We start from the raw sequence: 21,087 nt of genomic DNA on the forward strand, positions 1-21,087 counted from the left end.
CTTAGTTCACCATCTGACTCCCAAAGATTAATTAATATTCCTTCTACTTGCAAAATACATTCATTCACAAACATTCCCAATGAACCCAAGAGTCTCATCTCATATAGCGTCAGATCTCTTACAAAATCACATCATAAATGATGTCCAAGTCTAAATGCAGCTCCTGGGTGTCATCTGTTAAGTACAGCTCCTGGGGCACAATTCCTCTCCATCTGTCAAGCTGCAAAACAAGCGACCTGCCCCAACACATCTAGATTACAGTGTTAGATCACACATGACCAGGAAGGCACAGGTTAATAGCTATAGACATTTGGGTCCAAAAGAGGGGGAAATGAAAGGCAGAAATGAAGCTGGGCAAACCATAGGAGTTCCTTGATTCGATTTAAGGCCTGGAAATAATTCTCAACGGTGATCCATTGGCTTTTACTTCTGCCCTCAGAGTCATCTCTTTTCTTTCACGAAAGGTAACACATGGATGCAGTTGAGTAGTTTTATAAACCTGCTTCCTGCCAGTAGAGTTTTAGGGGTCTAACCTCCTCCTTTTATTCTGTATTCTGTCCCTTTCAATCCAAGCTGGTAGTGTTTCTGCTGAAATCATTTTCTCAAAAACCTCCTGGGTCTCCCGTGGTTTTAATGAAGTTTACTCTTTTCAAAAAAAGCCACATCCATAGGTCCTTTCCAGAAAAACTGCACCTGTGGCCCGTGCTCTGATGGCTGAGGGACCAATCTCTTAAGCTTTTTAGAAGTCCTATCGTTTGCTTGGGAGTCACATCCAAATCTCTTGAAAGAGCTCCTTATGTGACTGAATAGTCCCACCCCTCAATCCTTCTGAGGTTTTGATGAAAAGTTATGTAGTCACACTGTCAGTTTTTTCGCTCTTAATTTTAGCACCTTTTTCCATTTGAAGAGATTGAGAACTTTCAGATTCATCCAGTCCTGGTTCCATTTTGTTTAACAATTCTTTCCTCCATTTATCTCTCTTCTCTTCATTTCAGCAGCAAGAAGAAACCAGGTGGAACCTTCATACGTTGCTTGAAATCTCCCCAGCTCTACAACCGAGTTCAGCTCCCGCGTAACTATAGGAGGCAATTTCAAAATTTTTCTGCAACTCTTGACATGGATTCCCTTCCTCCAGTTCCCAATGACATATTCTTTACTTCCTTCTAAGACTTCACTAGCCGTATCCTTAAAGTCCGGATTTCTGTTAACCCTTAATACAGAGCAGATAGAGCTGTATCTAGAAACATTGCCAGCTTTCCCTCCCTGATGCACACCAGGAAGTCAGGATCATGCAGAAAGTCACTTTATAACTTAAAGTCTCGCCATCGGGCACAGATCTGACAGGTATTTCAAGGTGTTTCTCTCTTCCTTCCACCTGTTCCCAACTGTTCTACATCCACTATGTTTCTACATCCATAAATAAAAACTCCCAGAAAAAAACTTAGACAAAGTCAGTAGGACTACAAACAGTGTTTTGCTTCTTTTAGATAGAGACAGTGCAAGGAAAATTCTATGTATATGATTAGAAATAGAAAGAATTCCCAGGTAATGCAAACTGAGAATTCTTAGAGTTCTTGTATCCCATGAGATCAGAGTATGAGAGGGCCAGGCAATAAAGATAGAGAAGAAGGTACTAAAGTAGAGTAGCTGTACTTTATATTTGTTTGTTTGTTTGCTTGCTTGCTTGCTTGTTTGTTCACCAAAACTGAAAGGCTCTTATGACTTTTCAGATGTTGAAAATGAGGAAGTTTGGCTAGAGGGCCTCATGAGGCCCTTAATTCTAATTTTTGTGATGCTATGATTTGAAAATATAAAATTTAAATTAGTGTTGGTGTTGAAGTAGAACTCTCATAATGCTAGTCTTGGCACTGAGACCAAGCTCTTGATCAAGTTTCAGTTGAGAGCTCAGTGATGTTGGCCCCTATTAATATTCCAGCCAACCAGAACCCAGGAAAAACAGTGAAAAGTAAGGTCTAAGAATTAGGAGGCCAACTTGGATAATCAGCAATCAACTTATATATGAAAATGAGTACCTTCGTGGGCACATCACAAATATACACCAAAAATCTGTCATACTCAAACTCTAAGTCTCAGGGGGAGATTTGCTAAAACGGATTACCTCCCAGACTGGTAAACATACAGGTAAACCTACAGGTAAAATATCTCCTTTTTCCATCCCCTGACATCTTTTATTTACCCTGCTACTTCCTATGAGTAATTCTGCTTCTGGGTATGTTTAGATTTATTTCAGAGCAGTTGCTTTCATTTTATTTTTAGTTTTTCACTCAAGTGTAAATGTTAATAAAGTGATACTAGAATGCGTCCCACATCCCCAGTGGTCTAGGTGTTCAGGACCAAGCACTTTTTGTTACAACTCCTCAATCCATTCTAATGTACCCCCAGCCCTGAGAACCACTGGCCTAGAATACTTTAAGGAGGCTGCTCCTCTGTCTGGCCTCCAGGGGGCAATCGTGCCACTAACACAACTCTCAGAACAATGAGAAGATGCTGACACTCTCTGGGGGTGGGTGAGAGGCCTGAACTTAGGACAAAAAAGGAATAAGGATGAAAATTAGAAGCCTGAATAATATTGAGGTAGTTGAGGCCGAATCTCTTTAAAATTCTCCTAAAGTTTAGGAAAGTCTGTGAGCAAATCTTTTCCTTCTTCTGCAAGCGCAATTGTCCCAATGCCTGCCTTAGACCCAATCCCAGGCTTGTAAACCTCTTTATTAGAAGGTCCCCACTTCATTTTCAATCCTTTGGATACGATTCCCTCTATAACGGTGGTTATAAAGGTTCATCCTTTGATACTCATGCCATGTGTGACTCTCCCGAGTGATAATTTCAGCCGCCAGGATTTCAGGGTTTTCTGAAATACTTCCCAGAAACATCCTGGAAAAAAGCCACAGAGGTTTATGGTTTCTTTTTAAAGATATATCAGGGTGATGGTGAGTTGTGGGGTCATGAGAGCCCAGATACATGATTAGTTCAAGCAGTTTAGGAGATGCAAAAATAAACATTCAGCTGCTTACCTATCTGGTTAAGAATCAGTAGTGGAGTCTGGGACAGTGATCTTTTACGAACAAACTTTTTAATCTCCTTTAAAAAATATTACAGGGGCGCCTGAGTGGCTCAGTCGGTTAAGCATCCGACTTCGGCTCAGGTCATGATCTCGCGGTCTGTGAGTTCCAGCCCGGGGTCCGGCTCTGTGCTGACAGCTCAAAACCTGGAGCCTGTTTCAGATTCTGTGTCTCCCTCTCTCTCTGACCCTCCCCCATTCATGTTCTATCTCTCTCTGTGTCAAAAATGAATAAACGTTAAAAAAATTATTACAAAGAAATTAGAGAAAAATTGTACCAATCTTAATAAATGCAATGGATATGAACAAATAATTTCCAAATTACTAAAATAACAAATACAAATAAAAAGAATCCTCGGGGCACCTGGGTGGCTCACTCGGTTAAGTGTCCCACTTGGGCTCAGGTCACCATCTGGCGGTTTGTGAGTTCGAGCCTCGTGTCGGGCTCTGTGCTGGCAGTTCACAGCCTGGAGCCTGCTTCGGATTCTGTGTCTCCCTTTTTTCTGGCCTTACCTCACTCACATTCTCTCTGTGTCTTTCTCTCTGTCTCAAAAATAAATAAAAATAAAAAAAGATTTTTTTAATGTTTTAAAAGAGAGTAAGAGTAGACAACAAAAGTAGGAGGATAATAATAGTAATAATCAGTGCTAGAATTAAGGCAGTAGAGACAAAGAAGCAAAGGAAAGAATCCATTTAAAATGGCTCTTTGAAAATAATTAGAAAATGGACCATTCTCTAATAAAATTTATCAAGGAAATAAAGAACATAGAAAAATATTGTGTAAAGGAAGACTGTAGCTACAGACACAGTAAAAATTTAAATAATCATAAGAAGGCAGGAATAAATCCATACAAATTAATTAAAAACTTAAACAAAAAGTAAGACTTTCTAAAATTTGTCATCCAACAAAACTGGAAAGAAAAATTGAAAACTTGAATTTACAGGCAAATTAAAGAAATGTAAAACTAAAAAAAAACATGGTATTTCACAGGCAAGTTACATCAAACCCAAGATCAATAATTTCCATTCCTGACTACTGAGAAAAATAAAAACAGGAAGACTACTACTCAACACATTTTATGAGACCAAGAGGACCACAATGACAATAATAAACAAAGGTGGATGACAAAGTACAATTATAGACCAATATCACCTATTAAAAACAATGACTGCTCCTAAAAATATTATCAAACTAGCACTGAATATTGAAAAGTAACACTAATACACCATGATCACTTAAGATTCACCCCAGGAGTATGAGGAAGGTTAAATATAAGTGCAACATACCACACATAAAGACAGTAACTATAAAATTATCTCACTAAATGAGAAAAGTGATTTGGTCAAGTTTAACATGTATGTCTAATTAAAACCTCTTCACAAACTAGGAAGAAAAGGGAACTTCCTTCACCTGAACAAGGGAATCTTTGAATTTGTTTTCAAAGGGAGATATTAAAAGCATTCCCTTAAAAACTTGAAAAAGAGAAAGACTTCCAATATTATTCTTTCTATTCTACATTTCACTAAATGTCTTAATGACTGCAGTAAAATAAGAAAAACATTAGAACTGGAAGGAGAAAATACATCTATCATTAATCACAGATAGTTGATTCCATGGCTGGGGGAGAAAGTGTATAAATGAGCCTAGAATATCTTCTCCTCCCAGAAAACTAGGAAACCATCACAGGTTACAGAGGCCATGTCACAAAGGCTCAGGAGCCACCCTGAAAAGATTTCTGCTGGTAAAAATGGGACAATTCCCACATCAGTAAGACCATGAATCCAATCAACTAAAACACATCAAATATGTCAAGTATGTTTAAATCCATGAGTTCCTAAAACAATCCTCCTTATTTACTTTTAGGGGGTTATCCTGGTTGCCTGAGATTTGCTTGGGACTATTTTGGTGTTTGTCCTGAGAAACACCTCCATCTCAGGCAAGCAGGGATGGTTTGGTCACTCTAGAGGCGAATCAGCTCATTATCCTACAAACTGACAAACGAATGGAAAGAATCCTACACTTAACCTCAAAGTTAATCAAATAATTGACAAGGAAAAATTATCTTAACAGAAATGCTTCAGTTAAAAAATAAAGTAGAAATGATATGATTAGAATATCATTTTGCAAACCAACTCTTATTCAAACAATAGATCAACACACAGAGACACACACACACCAAAAGACAACCTGACGTTACATGCCTCCTGTGTAAAGGACACAACCCTATGATGTCTGGGATTTGCTTTAATCTAACCAGAACTGAAAGAGGTATAGATGTGTAGGGTGATGCGGGTGTAGACGAACAAGACTGGCCATGACTTGATAATTGTGGAACCTGGAAATGAGTACATGCTCTTTCAATGTACTATTCTCTCTTTGGTACATGTTTGAATTTTCCATAATTAAAAACTTTAAAATAACCTAGTTAACATACAAATAAATTGTCAGAAATGCAAAGACTTATACTTACAATTCCGACCAAATCTTATTTAAAACAGTCAAAGAGGAATCAAAACAATATCAATGATGTTTAAACAAATTAAGGTCTGCTTACACAACAGAGTAGTATGAAGCTGTAAAAATCACATTTCACATACATTTGAATGACATGGTAGCATATTTATATACATAGTGTTCAACACAAAGAAGATTTTTAATTGGATCCCAATTTCATTAGGGTATGCATACCTAATACTGAAAGAAATACATTAAAAATACTGAAAGAAATACAACAAAAAGTTATCTCTGGGTAATGAGTTTATGGTTCATTTTATTGCTTATTTTCTCCCTTTTCGTTATGTCCACACTGGACAAGTTTCCTTCATGATAAACCATACACGACATGTTACCGATCAATGAGACAAGAGAGGCCTGGAGGAAGAGGGCAGGAGGCAGGCACACACAGCAGGAAGTGTGGCTAAGCTGACGTATGCAGAAACCCCACTGCCAGCCCTATAGAAGCAAGGCCACAGAGCCACCCAGCTCCAGTGACACTGCAAACGGCCTGGCAGGTGGCAGGCAGAACAAGAACCATTTAACCAGTAGGAAGGGCCCCAGGATGCAGTCCGGACTGCCCATTCTTTTGTGCGCAGTGTTGGCCTTCATCCTCTTTGGTAAGGAGCCCACCACCCCAGCAGCCAGAGCCTGAGGGAGGGAGTTTGGGAAAGAAGTTAGAAGAGAACTTGACTGTGCCCTTCTCCACGTTGTTTTCTGGGTGAAAACCTGGCTATTTGTGACAGCTTTCTTGGGAGCAATGGCAGAAGCGAAGTTATTTTTTTCTTCTTTTTTATAGGTTCCAGCAATACACAGAGCATCACTCAATCTCCAAGTTCAGTGCAGGAAAAAGAGGGAGAATCTGTGACCTTGGACTGCCGTTTCACACTCAATTTTGATTACTACGTGATGAGCTGGTATCAACAGCTTTCCAATGGAAAAATGACTGAAATCATTTATCTTGTATCTACTAGCACAAACACTAGGGAAGGACGATATTCTGTGTCACATTGGGCAAGAGACAAAACCCTAAGGCTCACCATCACAGGCTTGATGCCCACAGACTCAGGCATCTATTTCTGTGCTCTGAGAAAAGCTCCACGGTGAGAGGAGTGACAGGGAGAGCCTTACAAAAACCCCCTGGGCTCAACACTTGCTCCAGGAGCTCAGGAGGAAACAACCACAGGACCAAAAAAAAAGGTATACAGAAGGCATGGTAGGCGACACTGGTGGGTCTAAAGAGGAAGCTGATGAATGTTCTAGCAACATTCTTCCCACATCTGGTATCAAAGGAAGAGTTGTGGTTACAAGATCCCAGCCTCAAGAGCATTTTCACCTCGAATCTGGTGCCTAAGGATGATCACATAGCCAATCAAGATATGCATCTGTCTCTTCTGCCTACCCAATATCCATCCCTCCTTTTCTGGTTGACAAGACCCTGATTTTCCCTGGATAAACAAACCACACCTCCTTTTACTCCATATTTGGTTTTAGATGAGGCTGACGCCAGCCTTGGACTCCTTGACCAATTAACATAGTCCATCTCTCTGACCACAGTGATTGGTTTAAGGATGGGTACCTGTGCCAAGCCCACATCCCAAAACTTAATATGAAACTCTTATGAATACGGCTGGGGATGGAAGAGGCTAGGATACAACCATTCAGCTGCCAGCAGCCCTCTTCCCACCACAATGGAAGAACATGATCCTGAAAAGAGGGAGGGAAACTGAGCTCCCTTAACATTGTTTGAGGCCCTAGACCCTGCAGTGATTAGAAATGTACTTGGGATTTTTCTGTTGTAGATCCCAGCTGTCTTAGCTTGTGGTCCTCTAGAAGAAGATAAGGATTCAAGTGCAAGTGATTTAGTTGGGAGGTGATCCCAGGATCCATGGCAGAGGCAGTGGGAAGGGAGAAATGAAGGGAAGTCAGCCAGTGAAAAGCATATGTTTTAACGCAATCCCTATCAAAATACCACCAGCATTTTTCACAGAGCTAGAACAAACAATCCTAAAATTGGTATGGACCACAAAAGACCCTAAATAGCCAAAACAATCCTGAAAAGAAAAGCAAATCTGGAGGCATCACTATCCTGACTTCAAGCTATAGTCATCAGGACCATATGGTACTGGCACAAAAACTGACACGTAGATCAATGGAACAAATAGAAAAGCTAGAAATGGACTCACAACTGTATGGTCAATTAATCCTTGAGAAAGCAGGAAAGAATAACCAGTGGAAAAAGACAGTCTCTTCAACAAATGGTGTTGGGAAAACTGGATAGCAACATGCAGAACAATGTAACTGGACCACTTTCTGGACCATACACAAAGATAACTTCAAAATTGATGAAAGACCTAAATGTAAGATAGGAAGCTATCAAAATCTTAGAAAAGAACACAGGCAGAAACCTCTTTGACACAGGCCACAGCAACTTCTTACTAGACACATTACCAGATCAAGGGAAACAAAAGCAATCATGAACTATTGGAACTTCATCAAGATAAAAAGCTTCTGCACAGTGAAGGAAACAATCAACAAAACCTACAGAATGAAAGAAGATATTTGTAAACAACATATCTGAATAATGGTTAGAATCCAAAATCTATAAAGAACTTAACCAAACTCAACACCCAAAAAAGAAATAATACAGTTAAAAAGTGGGCAGAAGACATGAAAGGATACTTTTTCAAAAAAGACATTCAGATGGCTAAGTCACATGAAAAGATGCTCCACATCACTCATCATCAGGGAAATACATTTCAAAACCACAATGAGACACCACCTCACACCTGTCTGATGCCTGAAATTGACAACACAATAAACAACAGATTTTGGCAAGGATGTGGAGAAGGGGAACCCTCTAGCACTGTTGTTGGGTATAGAAACACGTGCAGCACTCTAGAAAACAGTATGGAGGTTTTTCAAAGTTAAAAATAGAACTACACTATGATCCAGCAATTGCAATACTAGGTATTTACCCAAAGAGTACAAAAATACAGATTTGAAGGGGTCCATGTACCCTGATGTTTATAGCAGCATTATCAACAGTAGCCAAAATATGGAGAGAGCCCAAATGTCCACCGAATGATGAATGGGCAAGGAAGACGTTCTATACATATACAATGGAATATGTATATTCAGCCATCAAAAAATGAAATCTTGCCATTTGCAACAATGTGGACAGAGCTAGAATGTATTATGCTAAGCGAACTCAGTCAGAGGAAGACAAATACCATATGACCTCACTCATATGTGGAATTTAAGAAAGTAAACAGATGAACATATGGGAAGGGGGTAAAGAAAAAAAGGAGAGAGGAACACAAACTGTAATGGACTCTTAATGATAGGGAGCATACTGAGGGTTGATGGAGGGAGGGAAGTGGGAGATGGGCTAGATGGTTGATGGGCATTAATGAGAACACTTGTTTGGATAAGCACTGGGTGTTGTATGGAAGTGATGAATCACTGAATTCTACTCCAGAAACCAATATTGCGCTGTAACTCACTAACTAAAATTTAAATTTAAAAAAAAAAATTAGAAAAATCAACCCATCATTCAGGGCCTGTGTATTCTCAAGCCAACAGTCACTGTGAGCACCAAGACTTTCATCATACCAGGGAATTTTTGACAACCCATGGGAGACACTTGCCTCAACTTATCCTGCTTGAGGGCCAGAGAAGCTAGGAGATTGATACTCCTAATCCTGCATGTCACTGGTGGAGGACAGGGCCCAGGGATATGAGTGATGATTCCCCAGTACTTATGTCTGCCAAGCAGCTGTGCAGTAAGAAAAAGCCCAAGTTCTGGCAGGAGGAAGGGGACAGCGTGCAGTGAAGTCTTAAGCACAAAGGGATACAGGGAAGACACCAAAAATGCAACACAATTAATTTCTCTTTTTTTCATAAATTATTTTGAGTCAGGTTTTCTATCATTTGCAATCAAAAGAGACCTAACTAGAAACACTAATATAGACAAAATTGGGTGAAACAAATTAACCAAACAAAATAATTCAATACTACTTTTTAAAACTCCTGGCTTGCTGCAGGGGAGATGGGTTACAACTCCTCAGACTGTTCAGATTAGATCAGTTGTTCAGCCCTTTCCTCCCACATCATCCAGGGTGGTAAGGGGGAGGGACAAATTTAACACTGTACCTGTTATTACACTGAACATTTAACTGTTCTCTCCCCTTTCAGACTCTTCTGCTCAGGGTCACTTTGCTTACTGCTGCCACATTAATCTCCCTACTGTGTCCCTCCAAAGAATCTCGCTTGCTTAAGACTTCTGGATTCCTTGTGAGACTGTGCTTTTCCCAAATCCAAAGTCCTTCTCCTGCCAGCTGCTTCTCTGGAAATATGTTTCCTCCCCATTTCTACCTTTTGAACTCACTGTTTCTCAAAATCTAGGTCACATCTTTGACATTTCTGAGGATAACCCAGAAGCAATGAGTATGCCTAGAACTCACATCTTTGTTTCTAATACCATTTTTCAATACTAGTAACCAGGGTTCCTTGGAAAAATGGCTGATTCTAGGGCTGGGGCACTGAATATGCAAGATAAGTCCAAAGCATCTTAAAGTATTCAAAAAACAACCAGTGCCACCAATGATGGGGCTATGTTAAGGGGACATAGGAGTCCCCTATGTCCCTAAGGGGACACAGGAGAAAGCTCCCTGCGGCCAAAGCTGGAACAATTTGAGCAACAAAATAAAGTCATGTTGAGTAATAGCCCAAGGTATAAAATAAGTACCCAAGAGTCACTGATATAAATGTATTATTGAATAAATGAGTCAGAACAGACAAACTTCCCATGCTTTAGAGTTCTAAATAATTTATATAGATACTCCACATTTCCCACTCATCAAGTCTGGCTGCACATAGTGAGTTCCTTTCAAAAGGCACAGTATGGAAAGGGTGACAAAAGAGCAACAGTGGATTGGGGTGCCTGGGTGGTTCAGTTGGTTAAGCATCTGACTCTTCATTTTGGCTCAGGTCACGATCTCACAGCTTGTGAGATTGAGTCCTGCATCGGACTCTGACAGTGCAGAGCTTGCTTGAGATTGTCTCTCTCCCTACCTCTCAGCCCCTCTCTCCCTGCTCTCTTGCTCTCTCTCTCTCTCTCTCTCTCTCTCTCTCTCTCTCTCTCTCTCAAAATAAATTAATAATCTTTAAAAAAGAAAAAGCAACAGTGGAGAAACCTGATAAACACCAGCTTAGTTCGAGGATCATGGTCAACATCACCAGAGATAAGTCATGTTGGTAGCATGTCCCCTTGATATGATGTGAAGAGAACTAGCACTTTACCTCTGTGGTCTTCCTCCCCCAAACCCATAACCCCAAGTAATCATGAGGAAATCATCAGAAATATCCCAATTGAGGGACATTCTGCAAAATATCTAACTAATAATCCTAAAATTGTCAAGGTCATCAAAAATAAGAAAAATCTGAGGGTGTGTCTGGGTGGCTAGTCAGTTGAGTGTCCAACTCTTGATTTCAGCTTGGGTCATCATCCCAGGGTTGTGAAATTGAGCCCTGTGTTGGCTTCCACACAGAGCATGTAGCCTGATAGGATTCTCTCTGTCTGTCTGTCTGTCTCTCTCTCTCTCTGTCTCTGTCCCTCGGCCCTTTTCCCTTGCTCATGCTCTCTGTCTCTAAAATCAAATAAAACTTAAATTTAAAAAAAAACATTAAAAAAATTTTTAAAAATCTGGGTGATTATCATAGCCAAGAGGAGCCTAAGGAGACATGAAAGCTAAATGTAATGTGGTCTCCTGGTGGGATTCTGCAGTAGATCAAGGACTTCAGGTAAAATCAAAGTAAATCTACTGAAGTATGAACTTTAGTCAATAATAATATATCAGTATTATTCCTGGTAATGGAATCCAGGGCAACGGTTCAGCTAACCACTTATTAAATTTGTTTCGAGAATGCGTTTTACCTTCTAATTTATTTATTCAACAAATATTTATACCACATCTATCATTTGTTCCTTTTGAACAGTAAAAAGCTGCCTCATACATTTGTATCACTGTTCACAGTTTACAAGGTCCTTTCTGACACTCCAATGTATCCTCGAAAACAATTATTTTCCTAGAGGCTGCCCAGAGTTCCTAGTGGTGTCTTGCACTTTCTTTGGGCTTTTCAACATAGCTGCTTACATCATCAAGCCAACAAGGAGAATCTCTCATTCTACTTTTCTAAGACAAAACCTTTCCTAATGTAACAGTAACAGAGGAATAGCCCATCACCTTTGCATATTGTGTTGGTTAGAAGCAAATCACAGGTCCCTCCTACACTCAAGAGAAGGGATTATCCAAAGGCATGGACACCAGGAGGAAAGGATTTATCTCTCTACCTTAGTCCACCATCTGACCCCCCAAAATTCATATCCCTCCTACTTGCAAAATACATTCACACACACTCCTAAAGACCCCAACAGTCTCATCCTGTACAGCATCAGCTCACTTACAAAAATCACATCATCTAAATGAGGTCCAAGTTCAAATGCAGCTCCTGGATGTCATCTGTTAGGTACAGCTCCTAGGACACAATTTCTCTCCATTTTTCAAGCTGTGAAACAAGCCATCTGCCCCAACACATCCAGATCACTATGTTAGATCACACATGACCAGGAAGGCACAGGTTAATAGCTATAGACATTTGGGTCCAAAAGAGGTGGGGGATGAAGGTAGAAAAGACTCACTGAAATCCAGCTGGGCAAACTTTAGGAGTTCCTTAATTAGATTTAAGGCCTGGAAATAATTCTCAACTGTGACCCTTTGGCTTTTACTTCTGCTCTCAGAGTCATCTCTCTTCTTTCAAAAAAAAGCAACACATATTTGCAGTTGAGTAGTATTATAAACCTGCTTCCTGCCAGTAGAGTTTTGGGGTCTGACCTCCTCCTTTTATTCTGTATTCTGTCCCTTTCAATCCAAGCTGGTAGTGTTTCTGCTGAAATCATTTTCTCAAACACCTCCTGGGTCTCTGATGGATTTCAATGAATGTTACTCCTTAAAACAAAGGCACATCCACAAATTCTTTCCAAACAACCTGTACCTGTGACCCTTACTCAGAATTCTGAGGGACCATTCTCTTAAGCTTCCTAGAAGCCCTATTGTTTGGTTGGAAGTCACATCCAAATCTCTTGAAAGAGCTCCTTGTGTAACTGAATACTCCCACTCCTCAATCTTTCTGAGGTTTTGATAAAAGGTTAAATAGTCACACTGTCACTTTTTTTCTTTGTGCCACGCTCTCTTAAGTTTAGCATCTTTTTCCATTTGAAGAGCTTGAGAACTTTCAGATTCATCCAGTCCTGGCTCCTTTTTTTTTTTTTTTTTAACAATACTTTCCTCTATTTATCTCTCTTCTCTTCATTTCATTAAAAGCAGCAAGAAGAAACCCAGTGGAACCTTCATATTTTGCTTTGAAATCTCCCTACCTCTACAACCAAGTTCAGCTTTCCACATAACTACAGGAGGCAATTTCAAATTTTTTCTGCAACTACTTGACATGGATTCCCCTCCTCCAGTTCCCAATAACATATTCCTTACTTCCTTTTGAGACTTCACTAGCAGTATCCTTAAAGACAGATTCTTATAACCCTTAATATAGGGCAGATAGAGCTGGATCTAGAAACACATTGCCGGATTTCCCTCCCTGATGCACACCAGGATGCCAGGACCATGCAGAAAGTCACTTCATAACTTAAAGTCTGGCCTTCAGGCCCAGACCTGAAAGGTATTTGAAGGACTGTGTCTCTCCTCCCTCCATGTATTCCCAATCGCTCTGCATCCACCATGTTTCTACATCCAAAATAGAAACTCCCAGAAACAACTTAGGGAAAATCAGTGGGACTACTGGCAGTGCTTTGTTTGCTTCTTTTAGGTAGAGACAGTGGGGAAATTTTTCTATGGATATGACTACAAATGGAAAGAATTCCCAGGTAGTACAGCCTGAGAATTTTTGATTTTTTGTATCCCATGAGTTCAGAGTATGAGACAGCCAGGTAATAAGGATAGAGAAGAGGGGCGCCTGGGTGGCGCAGTCGGTTAAGCGTCCGACTTCAGCCAGGTCACGATCTCGCGGTCCATGAGTTCGAGCCCCGCGTCAGGCTCTGGGCTGATGGCTCAGAGCCTGGAGCCTGTTTCCGATTCTGTGTCTCCCTCTCTCTCTACCCCCCACCCCCCGTTCATGCTCTGTCTCTCTCTGTCCCAAAAAAAAAAAATGTTGAAAAAAAAAATAAGGATAGAGAAGAAGGTACTAAATTAGGGTAGTTGTACTTTGTGTATTTGTTTGTTTGCCAAAACTCAAATGCTTTCATGGCTTTTTCAGATATTTAAAATAAGGAAGTTTGTCTAGGGACACTCAAAAGGCCCTTTAATTCTAATTTTTGTGATTCTATGATTTGAAAAGATAAAACTTAAATTAGTGCTTGTGTGAAGTATAACTCTCATAATGCGAGTCTTGGCACTGAGGCCAAGCCCTTGATGAAGTTCAGTTGACAGTCAGTGATATTGGCACCTATTAATATTCCAGCCACCCAGAACCCAGGGAAAGCTGAGTGAAAAGTAAGGTCTAAGAATTAGGAGACCAATTGGGTAATAAGCAGTCAACTTATATATATGAAAATGAGCACCTTTGCGGGCACATCACAAATATACACCAAAAATCTGTCATACTCAAACTCCAAGTCCCAGGGGGAGATTTGCTAAAATGGATTACCTCCAAGACTGGTAAACCTACAGGTAAAATATCTCCTTTTTCCATCCCCTGACATCTTTTATTTACCCTGCTACTTCCTATGAGTAATTCTGCTTCTGAGTATGTTTAGGTTTATTTCAGAGCAGTTGCTTTCATTTTATTTTTAGTTTTTCACTCAAGTGTAAATGTTAATAAAGTGATACTAGAATGTGTCCCACATCCCCAGCGGTCTAGGTGTCCAGGATCAAGCACTTTTTGTTACAACTCCTCAATCCATTCTAATGTACCCCCAGCCCTGAGAACCACTGGCCTAGAATACTTTAAGGAGGCTGCTCCTCTGTCTGGCCTCCAGGGGGCAATCGTGCCACTAACACAACTCTCAGAACAATGAGAAGATGCTGACACTCTCTGGGGGTGGGTGAGAGGACTGAACTTAGGACAAAAAAAAAAAAAAAAAAGGATAAGCTGAAAATTAGAGGCCTGAATAATATCAGGTCATTGAATGCAGAATCTCCTTAAAATTCTCCTAAACTTAAGGAAGCTCTGTGAGCAACTCTTTCCTTCATCCGCAAGCATAGTTTTCCCAACACCTGTCTTAGACCCAGTCTTCAGGCTTGTAAACTTCTCCATTGGGAGAGGCTCCACGTTTCATTAATAGTTCTTTGGATAAAATTCACTCTATAATGGTGGTTATAAAGATTCATCCTTTCCTTTCTTTCCCGTCCTTTCTTCCTCCTGCAAGAACAACTTGGACAGAAGAAGTTGTTCCTTGTCTTGAGCAGGTCACCCTAACCTCTACATGTACCCATTGGTACTCATGTCATGTTTGACTCCTCTGGAATGACAATTTCAGCAGCCGGCATCTCAGGGTTTTCTGAAATAGTTCTCAGAAACAACCTGGATAAAGGTCACAGAGGTTTGTGATTTCTTTGTAAAGATTTATCAGGGTGACGGTGAGTTGAGGATTGGGATGGCCTAGGCACATGGTTAGTTCAAGGAGCTCAGGAACTGTCAAAATAAACATTCAGCTGCCTACCTATCTGGTTAAGAATCAGCAGTGGAGTCTGGGACAATGATCTTTTATGAACAAACTTGTTCAAGCTCCTTATAAAATAAAATATTATTACAAAGAAATTAGAGAAAAATTGTGCCAACTTCAAAAAACACAATGGCTATGAAAAAATAATTTCCAAATTAAAAAATAACAAATACAAAGATGAAAAGAATCCAACCTCATTGATAAACAAAGGCACAATAAAACAACAAGGAAATAATATTTTTTCTCTACAAATTGACAAGTTTTTTAAAGCATTAGATGATGATGTCATAAAACTAAACTCTTGGAAAACACTATAGAAAGGTCAATTTGTACATTCATGGTAAGGGTAATTTGTTAATAGATAAAGAATTATTTCATTCCATAAATCTACACCCAGAAATTTACCCCTAAGAAATAATCAGAAAAATAGACCACAAAAAAGCAAATCAGATAAGTATTAAAGAATCAATATCATACAGATCATGTTCTTTTATTCCAATGAATAAAGTTAGATACTATTAGTAAAAATACAACTATAAATAAAAAGAAATAGACTCATAAATAATTTATGAACCAGTGGTACCTGAATGGCTCAGTCAACTAAGTCTTTGACTCTTGATTTCAGCTCAGGTCATGATCTCAGGTCATGATTTCAGGTCAAGTTCATAAGTTCAAGCCCCAGGTCAAGCTCTGGGCTGACAGAGCCCGCTCGGGATTCTCTCTCTCCCTCTCTCTATGCCCCTCCCCAACTCTCTTTCTCTAAATAAATAACCTTTAAAAAAATAAAATAATTTATGAACCAGAAAAGAAATTATAATGGAATTGTTAAAATATTTACAATGGAACAATCATGAAAGGTCTACATTTTAAAACTTGAGCAATGCAGCTAAGCAGCACACAGAGAGTTTTTATACCCTTAAAATATATCAAAACAAAAAGACTGAGCATAACGAACTAAACATTCAATCAGAAAGTTTTAAAAGAAAGTAAGAGTAAACAACAAAAGTAAGAGAACAAAAATAGTAATAATCAGTGCTACAATTAAGATAAATTAAGAGAAAGAAACAAAGGAAAGAATCCATTTAAATTGGTTCTTTGAAAAGAATTAGAAAATGGACAATTCTCTGATAAGATTTATCAGGAAATTAAGAATATATAAAAATATGGTGTAAAGGAAGATTGTAACTACAGACACAATGAAAATTTAAATGATTTTAAGAACGTGCAAGGAATAAATCCATACAAATTAATTTGAAAACTTGAACAAAATGTAAAACTTTCTAAAAATTATTGTCTAGCAAAACTGACAAGAAAACTTGAAAAGTTGAATTATAATGCACATTAAATACATTTAAAACTCTATGCAAAAATATGGTTTCACAGGCAAGTTACAACAAACCCAAGACCAATAATTTCCATTCCTGAGTACTGAGAAAAATAAAAACAGGAAGACTACTACTCAACACATTTTATGAGACCAGGAGAACCACAATAATGAAAATAAACAAAGATAGATGACAAAGGACAATTATAGACCAATATCACCTATTAAAAGCAATGATTGCTCCTAAACATAATATTAAACAAGCATTGGATAATACTAATACGCCATGATCGATTAGGATTCATCTCAGGAATATGAGGAAGGTTTAATAATAGTACAACATATCACACATAAATGATATTAACTATAAAATTATGTCACTACCTGCAGAAAAGTGATTTGGTCAAGTCTAACATTTATTTCTTTTTTTTTAATTTTTTTTTAACATTTATTCATTTTTGAGACAGAGACAGAGCATGAATGGGGGAAGGTCAGAGAGAGAGGGAGACACGGAAACTGAAACAGGCTCCAAGCTCTGAGCTATCAGCACAGAGCCCGACGCAGAGCTCGAACTCATGGACCGTGAGATCATGACCTGAGCCGAAGTCAGATGCCCAACCGACTGAGCCACCCAGGCGCCCCACTAACATTTACGTCTAATTAAAGTTTCTTCACAAATTCAGAAGAAAAGGGAACTTCTTTAATCTGATGAAAGGAATCTTTGAATTTGTTTTCAAAGTGAGATATTAAAAACATTCCCTTAAAATTTTAAAACAGTCAAAGATTTCCAACATTATTCTTTCTATTCTATATTTCAATAAATGTCTTAATGACTGCAGTAAAATTACTAAAACATTAGAACTGGAAAAAGAAAATACATCTATCATTAATCACAGATAGTTGATTCCATCGCTGGGGAAGAAAGTGCATAAATGAGCCTAGAATATCTTCTCCCAGAAAACTAGAAGCTATCACAGATTACAGAGGCCATGTCACAAAGGTTCAGCAGCCAGACTGAAAAGATTTCTGCTAGTAAAGAGGGGACAATTCCCACATCAATAAGACCATGAATCCAATCAACTAAAACACATCAACTATGTTTAAACCCATGAGTTCCTAAAACAATCCTCCTTATTTACTTTTACGGGTTTATTCTGGTTGCCTGAGATCTGCTTGGGACTATTTTGGTGTTTGTCCTGAGAAACACCTCCATCTCAGGCAAGCAGGGATGGTTTGGTCACTCTAGAGGCGAATCAGCTCATTATCCTACAAACTGACAAATGAATGGAAAGAATCCTACACTTAGCCTCAAAGTTAATCAAATAATTGACAAGGAAAAATTATCTTAACAGAAATGCTTCAGGTAAAAAATGAAGTAGAAATGATATAATTAGAATATCATTTTGCAAACCAACTCCCATTCAAACAATAGATCAACACACAGAGACACACACACACCAAAAGACAACCTGACGTTACATGCCTCCTATGTAAAGGACATAACCCTATGATGTCTGGGATTTGCTTTAATCTAACCAGAACTGAAAGAGGTATAGATGTGTAGGGTGATGCGGGTGTAGACGAACAAGACTGGCCATGACTTGATAATTGTGGAACCTGGAAATGAGTACGTGCTCTTTCATTGTACTATTCTCTCTTTGGTACATGTTTGAATTTTCCATAATTAAACACTTTAAACCAACATAATTAACATACAAACAAATTATCAGAAATGCAAAGACATATTTACAATGCCCGCTAAATCCTATTTAAAACTGTCAAAAAAGGGGGCGCCTGGGTGGCGCAGTCGGTTAAGCGTCCAACTTCAGCTAGGTCACGATCTCGCGGTCCGTGAGTTCGAGCCCAGCGTTGGGCTCTGGGCTGATGGCTCGGAGCCTGGAGCCTGTTTCCGATTCTGTGTCTCCCTCTCTCTCTGACCCTCCCCCGTTCATGCTCTGTCTCTCTCTGTCCCAAAAATAAATAAAAAACGTTGAAAAAAAAATTAAATAAATAAATAAATAAATAAAACTGTCAAAAAAGGAAACAAAACAATGTCAAACAATAATATGTAAACAAATTAAGTGACACACAGCAGAGTACCTTGAAGCTGTAAAAATCACATTTCAAGTACGGTTGAACGACATGGTGGCACATTCATATACATAATGTTCAACACAAAAAATACTTTTAATTTGATCCCAATTCCATTAAAATGTGCACATTTGCATTAAAAAATACTGAAAAAAAATGCAACAAAATGTTAACAGCATTACCTCTGGGTAATGAGATTATTACCAACCTCCTGGTTGGATTTTATGTCTACTTCTCCCCCTTGGTTATGTCCACATTGGGCAAGTTTTCTTTCATGATAACCATACATGACATGTTATCTATCAGTTAGACAACAGAGGCCTGGAGGAAGAGGCAGGAGGCAGGCACACACAGCAGGAAGTGTGACTAAGCTGACGTATGCAGAAACCACACTGCCAGCTCTATAGAAGCAAGACCACAGAGCCACCCAGTTCCCGTGACACTGCAAAGGGCCTGGCAGGTGGAGACCAAACAAGAGCCATTTCACTAACAGGAAGATCCCCCAGGATGCAGTCCAGACTCCCCGCTCTATTGTGCACAGTGGTGGCCTTCATCAGCTTTGGTAAGGAGCCCAACACCCCTGCAGCCAGGGCCCAAGGGCGGAGGTCTGGGAAAGAAGTTAGAAGAGAACTTAGCTGTGCCTTTCTCCATTTTGTTTTCTGGGTGAAAACCTGGCTATTTGATAGCTTTCTTGAAAGCTATGTCAGCAGCTAAGTTATTTTTCCTTCTTTTCTACAGGTTCCAGCAATACACAGAGTGTCACTCAATATCCAAGTTCGGTGCATAAACAAGAGGGAGAATCTGCGTATTTGTTCTGCCGTTTCACACTCAGCTATACTTACTATGTGATGAGCTGGTTTCAACAGCCTTCCAATGGAAAGATGACTGAAATCATTAATCTTTATTCTGATAGCACAAACACTAAGAAAGGACGATATTCTGTGTCATATCAGGCAAGAGACAAAGCTCTAAGGCTCACCATCACAGGCTTGATGCCTACAGACTCAGGCGTCTATTTCTGTGCTGTTGGAGAAGCTGCACGGTGAGAGGAATGACAGGGAGAGCCTTACAAAAACCCCCTGGGCTCAGCATGAAACCGTCACCTGCTCCAGGAGCTTAGGAGAAAACAACCCACAGAACAGGAAAAGGTAAACAGAAGGTAGGGTGGGTGGCACTGGTGGGTCTAGAGAGGAAGCTGATGAATGTTCTAGCAATAATCTTCCCACATCTGGTATCAGATGAAGAGTTGTGGTTACAAGATCCCAGTCTCACAAGTATTTTCATTGCAAAATCCCATAACCAATCAGGATATGCATTTGTCTCTTCTGCTGCCCAACATCCATCCCTCTGTTTCTGGTGACCACACCTGGATTTTCCCTGGATAACCAAGACACGGGGATAACCAAGACACGGGGTCCTCCTACCCCATGTTTGGGTTTAGATGAGGCCAACACCAGCCTTGGACTCCCTGGCCAATTAACATACTTCTCTCTCTGACCACAGTTAATTGTTTCAAGGATGGGTACCTGCCCCAAGTCTACATCCCAAAACTTAATATGAAACTCTTGGGAATACTGCTGGGAATGTAAGTGGCTAGGATACAACCATTCAGCTGCCAGCAGCCCTCTTCCCACCACAAAGGAAGAGTATGATCCTGAAAGAGAGAGAGTGAAACTGAGCTCCCTTAACATTGTTTGAGGTCCGGACCCTTAGTGATCAGAAATGTACTTGGGATTTTTCAGTTGTACACCCACACTGTCTTCACTTCTGTTCCTCCAGAAGAAGGTAAGGATTCAAGTGCAAGTGATTTAGTTGGGAGGTGATCCCAAGATGCAGGACAGTGGCAGTGGGAAGAGTGGAAGGAAAGGATGTCAGCCAGTGAAGTTCATGTGTTTTAATGCAACCCCTATCACATACAGAGCTAGAATAAACAATCCTAAAATTTGTATGAAACCCCAAAAGACCCTAAATAGCCAATGCGATCTTAAAAAGAAATGCAAAGCTAGAGGCATCACTAATCTGTACTTCAAGCTATAATACAAAGCTGTAATCATTAGGACAGTATGGTAATGGCACAAAAACAGACACCAAAATCAATGGAACAGAATAGAGAATCCAGAAGTGAAGCCATTAGTATATGTTCAAGTACCGTTGAAAGCAGGAAAGCAGGTTCCTTTGAAACCAATGGAAAAAAGACTGTCTCTTCAACAAATGGTGTTGGGAAAACTGGACAGCAACATGCAGAAGAATGAAACTGGACCACTATTTGGACTACACACAAAAATAAATTCAAAATGGGTGAAAGACCTAATTGTGAGACAGGAAACCATCAAAATTCTAGAAAAGAACACAGGCAGAAA

At 39.6% G+C, this 21,087-nt stretch overlaps 1 gene segment (V, D, J or C); it reads left to right on the plus strand.

Annotated features, from left to right (window-relative positions):
• The first annotated feature begins 19,154 nt into the window (after nucleotides 1-19,154).
• On the plus strand, nucleotides 19,155-20,015 carry LOC122468862. The segment is given in 2 exon segments: nucleotides 19,155-19,289; nucleotides 19,466-20,015. Coding segments are annotated over 2 exon segments (363 nt in total).
• Nucleotides 20,016-21,087: the final 1,072 nt, after the last annotated feature.

The sequence above is a fragment of the Prionailurus bengalensis genome, chromosome B3 (genome assembly GCF_016509475.1).
Source record: "Prionailurus bengalensis isolate Pbe53 chromosome B3, Fcat_Pben_1.1_paternal_pri, whole genome shotgun sequence".
Lineage (NCBI taxonomy): Eukaryota > Metazoa > Chordata > Mammalia > Carnivora > Felidae > Prionailurus > Prionailurus bengalensis.